Raw genomic sequence first — 14,738 nt, forward strand, 5'->3', positions numbered from 1 at the left:
CCCCATCACTCCAATGGCTTGCTGCGCGCCAAAAGTTTGACTCTTCCGCCAATGCGTGTATCCGGTCTCCCCACACCATGTTTTTTGCAACACCATTCCGGCAGTCGGTGCGTTGTTTGGCTTCCGTTTGCCTTCAGACAACAAACAAATGCGCACAAACGGAGAGTCAGCCGTCGCCAAAGCCGCATAAAAAGCTGAAATTCTTGGTCGTTTAAAACTTCAACTATTTCGAAATACCTACTGTTCAATTCTACAAGCATACATATACGCGTACATAGTACATTTGCAAATACAGACATACAAATGAATAAAATTCGTTGGCCAGTCGCCAATAATCGAAATTATTGAAAACTTTACATTTTAAGTAGAAAAGTTTCTCATTACTGTAGTAGCTAAAGGAGGTGGGCGGTCATTTTGCACTATACGCTGTAACTTATACATACATACATAAGTATGTACATATGTATTAAAATAAACACATAGCAAACACATTCATAGCCATTGTCGTTCTGGTCGTTGGCTCCAACAACTTCATTCCTTATTGCCAATAATAATGGCGGAATGTGCGACAGCGGCTGTTAGTTTACCGTGCAGACTTACGCGCAAGCAGACAGACAGGCAATAATACTACTTTGCTTACAGCTGTGTGTACAAATTGAGACGACGGCTGTCGGACTACACACGCATACATACTTAGTATCTACAGACAGTCGAGCAAACTCATAAACTGTGCTCATTTGATTGCTGCGCCGATTTTGCAGGCTGGCATCGGTTAGGAGAACGGAACGCAGCTTTGTAGAGAAAATAATCGTAGGAGTGGTGAAGTCAGTTGTCTGCTTAAATAAACTTCACTGATTTCTTGCATAACTACATATAATGCAAATAGATATGTTTACAGTAATAATAGGGATCGGTGAGATACTAGGAATTTTGAAAATAGCATTTAAGAGGAAAAAGAATTTGAAGTGAATTTCCTTTTGAAAAATAGACAAATTTTCATAAAAGGTAATGATACGTCTAATTCAAAACGAAATTTATATACGGGCCGATTTCATAATAAAATTAAAGAATATTTTAAAATTTAAAGGATGCTTTATTTTGCTGATGGATTTCACAAAGCTACTTTGAAGATAATGGTGCCCTTTGGTTAAATAATAATAAAATTTAAGTGACAAAGGTCCCGTTTGTAAGAAAAAAAATAGGTATGTCATTTTCGTAGTTATAATTACATATTTATGACAATGATACGATGCAATTTTGCCAAGATCAGCGTTGCCAACTATATTTCCATTTAAATGAACCTTTTGTTATTATTCAATTAAAAACACTTCTTGTTTAAAGTACATCTAAATGACACTTTAACTAAAAGGACACTTTTGCAAAAGGAACTTTAAGTGTTTCTTTATGAAATCAGCCCTAAGTTAAAAAATTTCCCTTTTAGGAAATTTTTAATTTGCATTCATAAACAAGATTAAATTTTAAGGTATTAAAATATGTTTTGTTTTGTTGTATTTTTAGACTTTAGAAAAAAATTCCCTTTTAGGAAATTTGTGAAAACTAGAAAAAATTATGAAGAAACTAAAAGGAAACTTTTGCAAAAGGAACATTAAGTGTTTCATTATGAAATCAACTAAGTTAAAAAAATTTCCCTTTTAGGAAATGTTTAATTCGCATTCATAAACAAGATTAATTGTAAGTTATTAAAATATGTGAAAACTAGAAAAAATTGTGAAGAAAGTATCTGATGGGGTAAAATAGGAGGACAAAATCTTAGTACAAGACTTGTCCAAAATATGTGTGGATAATGTTCTTGGTATTCTCTTTCTTCTTAACCAGAACGGGATTTTGTTAATTTCGAGACGCTAGGAAATCGCGTTGATTTTAGTGACAATTCGGTACTTTTATATGGAAGAAAACGCCTAGCAGCGTCAGCATAAAATATTATTAAAAATCGACGCCATTATCTGTCGTCTGGAAATTTGCCCGAAAATTTACTGGGCTAGAGACTATAGCTAATGTTTTTCTAAAAATTATGCATAAAAGGTTTAAATTTTTGGGTGTAATGGTTAAATTTTGTTAAATTTTTATAATTTTTTTACGAAGTTGAAATGAGATTTATGTGGCGCTGGTTATGTATTGTGCTGACTTTTATAAAAAAAATTATAAACATTAAACAAACAAAAGAAAAATACCAAAAGTGGTCAAAATGTCACTTAGCTTAATCAGCTGACCAAGGGTGTATCTCCTTATTAGGCGAGTGGAAAATTGTATGTTAAAAACTCAAATATTCTTTCTTTGTGACTCAAAGGCAAGCATTTCAATAAAAACAAGCTTTCAGATTTTCTAAGACAGTAAATGTTATAATGTTATATTGAAGCATATCTGTAACTAGCAGGTTTCAGGAAAATTGTGTAGCCAAAATATTGATAAATTTCTTAAATTAAATCCCCAAAGTAAAATAAAATCAACATAAAATTACAAGAAATTTTTAATATACTGAAAATTAGAAAAACCCTCCTTTCATTACCTTTTGCAAGAGCGTGATGCCCATTCAAGCAAAATAAAATTGCGATATTAAAAAAAAATCCTTTTGTGGGAAATTTTATTTTTGATTGTAAACGATTTTAAGAAAAGCTTTTATCATTTCTTGAACTTCTAAACAGTTTGCAGCTATTTCAAAAAAAATAAAACTTTGTAATTTGGTTGTCTTAATTGCAATTCATAAGTTAATCAAATATTATTTTAAACCTGCAAGTAAATTTAAGATTAAACATCAAATAAAATCAACTCAGTAAACAGTTAAAGTACATAGATAACCACATTCCGCCTTAATCGCGTACAATGATCAAAGAATCTTCAGAAAGCAAATATTCTTTCAACCCCCCCCGTCTCACAAGTTTGCGCGCATGATTTTTCCAGTTTTATGCGACAACAATCAATACGAACTTGTTATTATGTCTACCGGAAAGCTAAATGCCAATTCAACTATGCGGCGGCTGTCGGTGACAAATTTCGTACAAAAGAAACTCCGATAAGAGGGGCTGTACAAAGCCGCATGGAACACACACATCCTGTGGCATGTCATACCTTACTCTCTATTGATTTTCAATAAGTCGAGACGTTATTAGGTACATACATACATATTTTTGTTTTTTCTTTTCGCTTTGTTTATGTACTTTTATTTGGCGCGTCAAGACGTCTGTCAATTATTTGAATTCGCTTCGTATTTCGAGCAGCGAGATTTATTGTTGTAGTGCCACGAGCATTTTTTTGTTTATTTTTGTTTGCCAGCAAGCAGAATTTGTCAGTTTAGTTTCCCAAAAAAAAATAAAGTTTGTGACTTTGCTGCAAGTACGCTTCGACTGTTGATTTTTTGGAGTGGGCGGTTGGTATATAAAATATTTCCTACTTACATTTTGGGTTTCTTCCATGCGACAGCCAGCGAGTTGTTATTGTTTCATGCAAGTAGCCGAGTCCGAGCAATTTAGTTAGCTATGCTTGCAGGAGTTTGAGGGTGTGCTGATTTTGGGGCGCGTATTTTTTGCCCCCCCCTCCTCGTGTTTGTTTGCAAGTCAGTATTGCATGACTTTTGTACACAATGACATTCCTCTACAATAAAGCCACTATATAGTACTATGCATTTTCATATTTCTTCATCATTTTGCTACAATATTTTCAGCTTCGTTTCGTCGTCATGTTTACTTTTCGTGAATGCAGGGGTTGTGGGCTCGTTATTATTATGCCTTGACATGTAAAAGTATGCAACGTAGTTATTTACATTACTTTTTGTTATTATTTTCTCTTTCCAAAAATATTCCTCCTTCCCTTTTTCTATGGTAAGCTTGCTTTGTTAGGAATATTTTCGCAAATGTCAAGTTACCTACATTTGTCTGCAAACTATACCTTTTAATGTGATAAGCTCTCACTACAGCTTTGATTGCCTTTCAACACTGTTCCTACTGTTCTGATACAACAATCATTTGTGCAGCCTTAACTGATATGCAATACATATCACACATATACATACAATACTGTTATGCTCGTAGTATATGGCGCTAGAGTACAAGTACGAACTTGAATTGTCGCTTAAAAGTAAAAGGTTTAAATGTCGTGACGCATTCGTTTAGTTACAGCCGTTCTTGCCTCCTCTTGCGCGTGTGTGTGTGTGTGTGTGTGTAATTTACCACCCCAGCTTGACTTCCAAAATAAAAACTTCATTTATTGTCGTTTGACAGTTTGTTACTGACTTTGTTTGCTCCAGTTGTTTTGCGCTGGTGGAGAGGGGGCCGTGCAGGGAGAAAAGCAAATTATTTTTAGCTCAAATATGTACTCTACAGCACTTTGCCTTCGCTCCTCGCTTGTTCTGTGTACTTTTCGTTTATTTGTTTTTGTTTTGAATTTTACGATGCGTCTAATGAGCAGGCAAGCAACGATGCGTAACACAGGTGTGCTAAGTGATTGCAGAGCGCCGGGTAGGGAGGAGCGGGGTTGCAAGTGGCAGTGGCATTTCTTACCATAATATTTAACATGTGCTGGAATTTATGAATTCATTGAAAGTCATTGCCGCAAGCGGGTGGGGTGGGTGTGCGTTGTATTTAATGTGGAATATTTTTGAACTCCTTTCATTTTACATACAATAAAGTAAATAAAAAAAAAAACGAGTTTCCATGGTGAAATCACTTCGAGGTCAACGAATTTTTATGCAAGAAGGGAAGTACTAGGTAGTAGAAAAATAAAGCCGTCCTACATAGTTTTACAAGCGACAGTTTCGACAAAATGCTTAAAAAGCTAAAGGAAATGAAATGTATTAGAATTGGCAAAATTGTTTAATGATGTTGCGTATACGCAGCGGCGCACACTAGCAGGAGCACAAATGTTTGATTTTTAATTTCGTCTATTTTTTTTTTAGAAATAGTTAAATTTATAAACGTAAGTTTTTAAAAGAAATAATTTTCCAAAAAGCATTGAAAAATATGCTTTACAATGAAGCCTTCACTACCGAAAGTTTACAACCACCAGCTGAGGTGTAAATAGAACTAATTAAGGCATTAAACTGAATCAGTTTAGAGTGCAACTATTGAAAATGTATGTTCGTATTTACAAATATCTGCTTTTATATTTCCAGGTTATGAATGGATTGGCTGGCGTAATGATACACCCGATTTGAGTGGCAAACCGGTTGAAATTATTTTCGAATTCGATACAGTGAGAAATTTTAGTGCAATTATTTTGCACACGAATAATATGTTCACCAAAGATGTGCAGGTGAGTCGTGTGCCTTTATATGTTTTAAAAAGCAAAAAAATAAAAAAATATATAAGTTCGAGAAGTATTTGCGAAAACACTTGAACTCCTCAAGCCAACACACTTCTCTGATTGGCAAAAAAGTTAATTCTATCCTTCTTATGTTTAAATTATGAAAAAGTACATACTTTTTATTAAATTTAATACCTTTTTTATTTTTCTTTTAATTTGAACAAAAAGGTATTCGTGCGCGCCAAAGTCTTCTTCAGTATTGGTGGACGACATTTCTCCGGTGAACCGGTGCAATTTTCATACATGCCAGACACCATAATGGATCACGCGCGAGATGTCACCATTAAATTGCATCATCGCGTTGGTAGATATTTGAAAATCAATTTATATTTTGCCGTGAAATGGATTATGCTGTCGGAGATTTCATTTGTATCGGGTAAGTGAATGAAGAAATGTTTATTTATTTAAATGAAATTAATAAAATAGAATTATTTTGTAATAAATGACATAGAATAAAATAAAGTAAAATAAAATAAAATACAATAAAAAATAAGTAAATTAAATTTAACTCAAATAAAACAAAATCAAATTTAACTGAATTAAGTTAAACGAAAATAAAATTTAAAAATTAAATAATTGAATAAAGGAATAAATAAAAATTAATTAAAAAGAATAAATTGAACTTAATTAAATATAAAAATTAAAAAAATAAATAAATAAAATATAAAAAATTAAATCAAAATGAAATAAATTGTTATAAAATATGTAATATAAAAATTTAATCCAATAAAATAAATTAAAATAAAATATAAAATTAACAATAAAAAGTAAATAGAATAAAAATAAAATTTAAATATAACAAAAAAGAAATAAAACCTTATAGAGAAATCAAAATACAGTCAAATAAGATAAATAAAGACTAAAGTCAATAAAATAAAGTAAGGTAACGAAATAAAATTAAAATAAAAAAAGTCATAAAAAAGTCCCTCTTCATAGTAAACCGGAATTAGAAATTTTTAACATATTTTGGTATAGCGTACCATGTCGTCGTCTACATATTTGACCGGACAATTGTGAAAAAAATTATTTTCTGGGAAACTATTGTTTCGAATCCGTTTCATTCTTTGCGATATACCAATTTTACATACAATTGATTTTTATCTTCTCAGAAACTGGATCGCGTCTTCAACCTCTCAGTATCGCAATCATATGGAGACTTGAAAGATTTTCAATTGACCATGCGAAAACCGAAAATGATTTTGTAGTCCGCCTTTGACAGAGCCTAAAGAAAATGATCTAAAATGGCTTCTGATTTTGCAGCTTCTTTCTCTATATACGGGGAAATCTAACTCCCTAATATTTTTATTACATTTTAGTGCAAAGTGTGGAAAAAGTCGCTATTTTGAGGAAAATCTATTCTCCTGTTCCAGTAATTAAATTTTACATAGTAAAAACTAGTTGAAAACAATTTTAGGGTTCGCCCTAAACAAAAAAAGTCACAAGAAATATTTTAAATGTTATAAAAAAAAATTCGCCAAAATTTAAATATTTTTGTTTTGAGTTTTTAAAAAATTTCTAATATGCGATTTTGTAGATCCGAAAAAAATCAAATGTTTAAGAAAAAGTGGCACCAAAATTATTTTTTTTAAGTTTTTAGAAAAAGTATAGGTATGACTGTTTTATAGACATGAAATTTTAGTATAATAAATTGCAAGTAGCAAGGAGCTCGCGGTGATTGTTTATATATTTTTCTCTAATTTTTCGAGCACATCTGCATGTTGTGTAGTTTATGTTCTCAGTACCAGGTTGACCGAGCTTTGCCCGGAGTGCATATACTTTTTAAAGTTTTCAAGATTTGGATAGCTTTAAAAAAATATTTTGGAAGAAAAATGGGTTTCGATACCTATTAAGTAAATTTCTTACTCCAAAATTTAGGTGGTAACCCTATTCCGAAATACGCTAAAATGAGTGGTACATATCTTGAGCGTATATGTACTGTGTATACATAAAAAAATGCTGATTGAAATTAACAAAATAAAATTTTTTATTACATAGAAGCATGGCAACCCCGATGGAAAATATTTTTTTACAAAAGTTCTCAACAACACCTTTCATTTGATATCCATATTGCGAATTTTTAGATAAATTGCGTAGAATCGAAAATAAGTGGCAACCTTACACTATTATAATAAGGGATACAATTTTGCATATAGGGAAAGCATTGTTTAAGAACCTCCTCTTGGTACCCATGAATAGTAATATTTACCTTTTTTCAAAAATAAACAAAATTAAATAAATATGCTATTCAAAATAGGTGGCAACCCTATTAAAAAATTTTTGAATTAGGTATTTTTAAAATACCTTCCATTTGATGCCCATATTATAATGTTTTAATTAATTCGTAACTTATTTCGGATAGGTGGCAACCTTATACGAGTCTTCTCGGAGATAATGCCTATTCACGTAATCTTAAAATCTAAAACATTATCCGTGTACTAATTTTCATCAAAATCGTTAGAGCCGTTTCCGAGAACCCTATGGATATGTATATATATACTAGAGTGGCCGCAATATACTAGAAAATTTTTAAAGATGGTAGCATCGATGAGCGTCGGGCTGAAAAAGTTTCTATTTTACGTAAACAAAGTACTTGAAAAATTTGAAATATCTCCGGGAATAATTGATGGACCCAAAAGTTGGTTAAAGTTGATCGAAGCAAATCGTACTGAAGTTGATTTTGTTTTATTTCTATATAGAAAATATTCAGAAATAATTTACACTTATGATACATGACAACACCGCACGACACATGTCACTCTGCATAAAAATCAAAAATCCGCAGTGTACATATTTATGTAAATAGCTAATAAGTCCCCGTAACATTTCGAACGCTTACTGCTTTCTGCAGATAATCTGGTCCGGAATCGTACCACTCTACAACAGTTGCGTTAAAACAATCGACACTCTCAATTCAATGAAACAAAACCTGAGTTCATGTTACAAAAATGGCTAGGCTAATATATATATATGTACATATACAAGAATTACTCGTTTAATGTAATAAGATTATATCTATATATTTAGAAAAAAAAAAAAACGAACGAAAGCGAAATTTCAAAATTTCATGATCTAAATGTAAAACTGCATACTCCAAACTTTTTCTAAGGAATAAAAAAAAAGCTAATTTTCATGAAAATTTTTTTTAAACCTTTCCAATTTTTTTTTTGGATTTTTTTTTCTCCTTTTGGAGGAACCCAACAAATGTTTCCAACTTGTTTTTATTATGTAACATTTATTAGTAGGAACGGGAGAATCCATTTTTTCAAAATTGCTACTTTTTTTTGCACTTTTCACAAAAAATTTAATACACAAAAAAAAATTTAAAAAATCAAAAAATAATGAAATTGAGTGAAAAATTAAGGCTCCAGTGATTTGTTAACACAAAATGCCACTTTTGAACCACTATGGGATGGTGGCTTGCATACCGACATATATGTACCTATGTACGTATGTAGTATATGTATGGTTTACTAATACCTTTCGCGATTGCAAAGAATATGAAGCTTTTCTCAGAATCCATGACGCTATTAGAACTCCCTAAGAGAAAATTTGATAATTTCATAATTTAAGGCCCATCACTACGGATACTCAGGGTTATTGATCGAAATATTTTAAGCGGACTTCAAAAAATTACCAGAATAAAATTTGTCTTATTTTTTTATGAAAAAATGTTAAGCTCGAAATATGTTACAGTTGCACGTTTTCCAAAGTAAAAAAAAAACACAAACATCGAAGAAGTAACTTAAAACTCTTAAAAGCTTTTGAGAATCGAAATACAAATTTCGCTGCAGCTTGTTGCATCAACACAGCCAAAAGTCACTGACAAATTTTTCCAATCACCTTACAATATTTCCCACAATTTCCCGTAAGCGGCATGCATGCAAATAACGAATGCTGCTTTCCAGAAAAAGAAAAACATGCATAAATGCATACATGCGTACATACATACATATATCGAGTTATATGTATATGTACATGCATATATATTGACTACCAAAATACTCCAGTGTAAGCGCCTTTTATATTTCTGCAATTGAAATCTGCTTTGCACAAAATTTGGCATGCATGCAACATACGATTTTTGCCGCTTGCTACATGCAACTTATGCACCAACAGAGTAAAACTCAATAAGTCGACGCCTGATGGAGGCTACAAAAGCCAAATGGTGCACGCATGCAGCGAATGAATGTATATACATATATACATACATACATACGTACATATATGCCTGTTGGCAGGAATACTCGTAAAAGCAGATGAAGTGGGTATTTGTGACTGAAACATTTTTCATGAGAAATTTCCGCCCACCCAAAGATTAAAGCACAAACAAAAGCAAAACAAATATCGAAGTGGGCCAGCACGTATTTGGATTTTTGGTAGTACATACATACCTACATGGCTGCTCATTGGAGTGCATGTATGTATGTATGTTTTATAAGTACGATTGCCAGAGCATATGCGAGTGCTTGTGCGGTTGAGTGCACTGTGCGACTAGAGTGCGCTTTCAAATGCATTTCGAATGGAAAATCATTTTCAGCTTCATTTCACTTTCAAGTACGAATACGTTTACAAATCACAATTCGCACACATAAATACATATGTATGTATGTATGTATGTATGTACTTATGTACATGCAAACAAGTATATTTGCTTAAGCCGCCTTTTTGTATGTATGTTTGTGTTCGTAAGCGCTGCATTTGCATGTCCATGAAACTTTTTCTAGTGTAAATGCACTCATACTTGTATGCAAATGTATGTACCTTTGTGTGTAGTAGTTGACCATTGTCGGCTTGCAATCACAATCGCAATCACAATCACAATCAAATTCATATTCATTTGTCGTTGAAATAAAATTGCGCATATATTTTTCCAACATTTTGCTCGACAACAATGAATGATGGATTCGTGTAAGTAAGTGTGACTAGGTGCAGCCATACCATAACGACTTACTTACTTACTTACCTACCTATGTACATATGTACATATGTACCTACCATAGCTACAAGCTTATTCGTGCGAAAACATTTCAGGATATTGCTGCATGTCCGGTTGTAATGCGGAAATGCAGGAAAGTCAGTTAGTAGAAAGTTATGTTGAGTAAATATGTAAGTAGAAAGTGTACTTAACTTGGACAATAATGCCAAGGCAGCCGAAGGCTGTAGCACGTAGTAGTACATAAGAGAAAGTCAATAATAAATTGCAAGGAGAGTAAATATGTACGTGGAAGCACTGCTTATTACTTATTTGAATGGCTTGTTGGTTACTTAAACAGAAGCGAATATCAAAGTGTGTGCTTAGCCATTCTACTTTTTGGGGTAAGCACAGCTGTGGCAGAGTAAAAAATAGGAAGCAAAATCTTATTCAAAGTTAGCGCAATAAAAAAAAGTTGATTTACATTGTTGGGTTAGGCAAGGTTAGGTTAGAATGGCGTGCATGAGTGTGTGGAACTTTCACTCGACGGCAAGTTAGCCCCTTTGCGAATGACCTCCATAAGTGGGAGGAGGAATAATAGCTCTCCAACCGAGGTTGTTCCAAAGTGAAATTAAACCCTTTACTATCGCCGATGATGTTCCGGAGGTCCGATATTTTCACCTCTGTTATGTTCGCTGTGCTAGGTTATCTCCTCTAGGCTGGGTGAGGTTATGCTGACCGACCATAAGAGGTCTTACATAGATCAAGACAACGTCCATAGTGCCATCAGATACTTTTACGACCCACGAAACAGTAAACTGACGCAATTTTAAAGAGCACTGCCGTTCCTTTAGCGATTTCTAGTAGACACTTTATTGCCTTGTCGATTGTTGACTGTAGACCCGGCAGCTGTAACTTGCCAAGTGACGCGACTATTCGCCCTGCTTCGAAAATTATAGGTTCCACAGTTTCCTCGTCATATTTAGTTACACTTCTTATAGTTTACTCTTCAGTAAGACCCAATTTAAATGCATAGGCTTCCAGCGAACAAAGACTGCCAGAAATCTCGTGTTCTAAACCGGCTCAGCCGGCAGTGCATAAGCAGATATTGTGTTTGCTTGTAAGGGAAATGGTATACCCATTAGTAATAAGGTTTCTAAGAAAACCTCCTCCTTGGCTAACTTTTAATCGGATGGGAATATTTCCAAATCCAGCAGGGTAGCCTTGAGATTATTTTCCCGGACAGGCAGACATGGACGCTCATTTGGCAGCTTGTGGACTACTGTTGGACGTCTAAGCTCAGCGATGCTGGACAAAAAACGTCGGCTTGCTAAGTTACAAAACCTTTATAGCCGGTGGCCGGTTGCGGGCGGTCAAAGGAAATGCTGCATTTGACTAAGCGCCAACTCACTATTTTTCGGGTCAGACATTGCGGTGTGACTTAATATCGTCAAGCACCCCCACTGCCTCAACTGCTTGGAAGATGGCGAGGTAGAAGCATTTCAGTATTTACTTCTCAGCTGTGCAGCTTTCGCTAAACTAATGTTTATACACCAAGGAGTGGGCATCAGCACCCATTGCTTGAAATGACATCTTCTAAGCGGGACTAGCACCTTATCTTACCTCACCTAAGCTTCTCTACTGCCATTCGAATATCACCATTGTCAGGTAACTGAACACCGATTGTGTCATCAGAGATTGACGGCTCGGTGTCTTCGCTATACTGAAATTGTTCGCCACTTCTGTCATTCAAAGTTCGCTCCAAATCTTGACAGTACCGGACGCAATTGCCTTTTATTATGATTTACGAGCAAAACTCATAATATATCTCTATTTCTCAACTAAGCAGGATTTTTTAGACTTAAAAATATATAAATCGGCTTAAACGAAAAAAAAAATTTGTAATCCCATACGGCATATATTTAGATCTGCTAATCAGAAGCAATAAAACCAAATTAAGTTCTACTAAAAACCGCATGTCTGCCCCCTGCAATCTGGTTTTGCACCTTATCTACGCATATACCACTTCTTTCATGTAATTCCTAATCCTCTTTTTTGAAATCTCTTGCCTTGTCCCAGTGTTTAGTATTTAAAACTTATTCTACCACATGCTGAGACATTTAAGCTGCAATGTCCAAAGGAGCCTAACCAGCCAAAAAACCACATACTGTGGCTACAACCTCCGTCCCACTCAATGCCTACCAGTATCTTCAGTTAAATAGCTCTAGTGCTTCCGCAGCCGTCTCACACACTTTTATCCACCTACTAATCCTTTATGTTGCACAAATTAGTCGAACAAAAATGAGAAAGTAAAAAAAACAGCAAAAGTACCCACATTCCACACTGGCGTTTGGATGAGCGAAGAGTCAACTTATGTACCTAAAAGTGTATGAAAATGGATGTACACGTTTTCTTTTGATCTGAAATTCTCAGATTATATTCTCGGTATTTTTTTTTTCTTTTACATTCTACGGTTGCGCGTTGTGCACATAAGTTTGTGCAACTCATGTGGAGTTGTTGGCTTAAGTCTACAAATACGAGTACGTAGCCTGTTGCTGAAAGAGCTACTGAGGTGTTGATAGCAGATACGCTTGTGTGGTTGGGATTCTCTTTGTGGTTTTCTCTGTGTATTATCTTGATATTTTAGGCCTTGCAATTATGTGAAGAGAAAGAGAAAATGTGAAAGGCATGCGGGTATGAGGGTAGAGTGCTACACACCTACGACTAGGTAAGCAACAGGATTCTTTTCAGAGCTTCTTTTTCTTTGATAAGAATGGGCGAATTTTATGCTTGCTTAAAGTTTTTAAATGTATTAAGCGGATGGATAGTTGTAGTTGTACGTGAATTAAATAAAATAGTTAGAAGTTAACAAATATTTTTGCAGTGAAACTTCTTAACCGGCGGTAGCGAATTGAAAATTCAACATGGCGGATGCAGCAAAAATGGTGGATGGCTAGGAACGGATATGGTAGATGGTTCTGGACAGAAATGCCTCCTTAATTAATGACTTAATATTAGTACCGAATTAAAGAAACATGCTATAGAGTGGTTTAAAAATTAGATTAAGATTAAGGCTAATACAAGGGTGGAGGTAATGGCAACGATAAAAATAAAATCTTTGAAAAGTAAAGACAAAGATGAAGGTAGAAATAAAGAAAAGTAGAATATAAACATAAGGATAAAGATAAAAAAGATAAAGATAATAATAAATATGAGAATAAAGTTATAGATATATAAAAATGGATACAGATAAAAATAAAGAAATTGATAGAACAAGAGACAAAGAAGGGATCGCCGATAAAGAACGATAAAGACAAAGAGACAAAGATACAGACATCTAAGATAAAACTGAAAATTAAGATATATTATGTCACATTATGTTGCTTACCCCACTTCACCGTAACTCACCTCACCTCAGGTCAACTCACCTCAACTCGACTCATCGGAACTCACCTCACCAACTCACCTGTACTGAGCTCACGTCAACTCAATTTAACTCACCTCACATGAACTAACTCATCTAACATCAATTCCCCACACCCCATCGAAGCAAATCATAAATAAATTTTACTTCTGAATTGATCAACGATTCAAATCAAAAATACAATTGATTTCTTAAATTTGTAATTTGAACAATTTTAAAGCACTCAACCCAGTGTTTACGTTTATTTATTTATTTATTTAACAGTTGCAAGTCTTTTGTAAGACAATTAACACATAGTAACCAAGAAAGTTTGAAAGAGTTTGTTTATTTTGGCACGAAAGTCTTACAAAAAAAGCTCCCTTGCCAGCTTTCATGCTGAAAAGCTCTTTTGAGAGAAAGCATAATCCAAATGGAGATACATATAAATCATTTTGCTCGCGCTGCTCCAACAGTCTCAATGCCGAGTGAGCAAAGCACTGGCCTGTCATTCGAGAGATCTGAGGTTCAAATCCATAGGCCGCGGATTTTTTTCCTTTTTTAATTTAATTAACTCATTTATTTTTTATTTAATTTTCAGGAAAATATTTTTTCAATACAGTTTAATTTTTAAAAATATTTTATATTATTCATTTTTTTTAATGCAGTTGCCTTTTAGTTTTTTTGATTTTGTTGTTCAAAAAAATATACATACATTTTTGGCATTTTTTATTTAATTTTTAATTTTGTATGGTTTTTAAAATGAAAAATATTTGTTTAGCTTCATTTCACTTTTGAAAACACATAAAATTTTTTCTCCTTCTTAAATTTTTTTGTTTGATCTTTTTTTAGTTTAATTTTCTTTTAATTATAAGATTTTATTTTTTTGTTTTAATTTCATCTAATTTTTAGCAACTTATTTTTTTTCTTTTTTTAATTTTATCTATCTTTATTCTTATATACATTTTTTTAATTTTTTAATTTTTTTCTTTTAGAAAGAAGATTAAAAACATATAATTTTTTAAATGTCATTTAATTTTTAGAAAATAATTATGTTTTAACACTCAAACCGGCAAAACTTTAAAATTAATAATATAAAATACAAAACCA

General features: G+C 33.3%; 1 protein-coding gene across 1 annotated transcript in view; it reads left to right on the top strand.

The window, feature by feature from the left end:
• Positions 1 to 14,738, top strand: part of smal (smoke alarm) — an 82,079-nt gene that overhangs the window by 48,478 nt on the left and 18,863 nt on the right. The window contains exons 6-7 of the mRNA XM_017617510.1: positions 5,126 to 5,265; positions 5,485 to 5,692. Coding sequence (XP_017472999.1) covers positions 5,126 to 5,265; positions 5,485 to 5,692 — 348 coding nt within the window. The remainder of the gene's footprint in view (positions 1 to 5,125; positions 5,266 to 5,484; positions 5,693 to 14,738) is intronic.

Source organism: Rhagoletis zephyria, unplaced genomic scaffold (assembly GCF_001687245.7).
Source record: "Rhagoletis zephyria isolate East Lansing unplaced genomic scaffold, Rhagoletis_zephyria_1.1 Rzeph_scaffold_01423, whole genome shotgun sequence".
Classification (NCBI taxonomy): Eukaryota; Metazoa; Arthropoda; class Insecta; order Diptera; family Tephritidae; genus Rhagoletis; species Rhagoletis zephyria.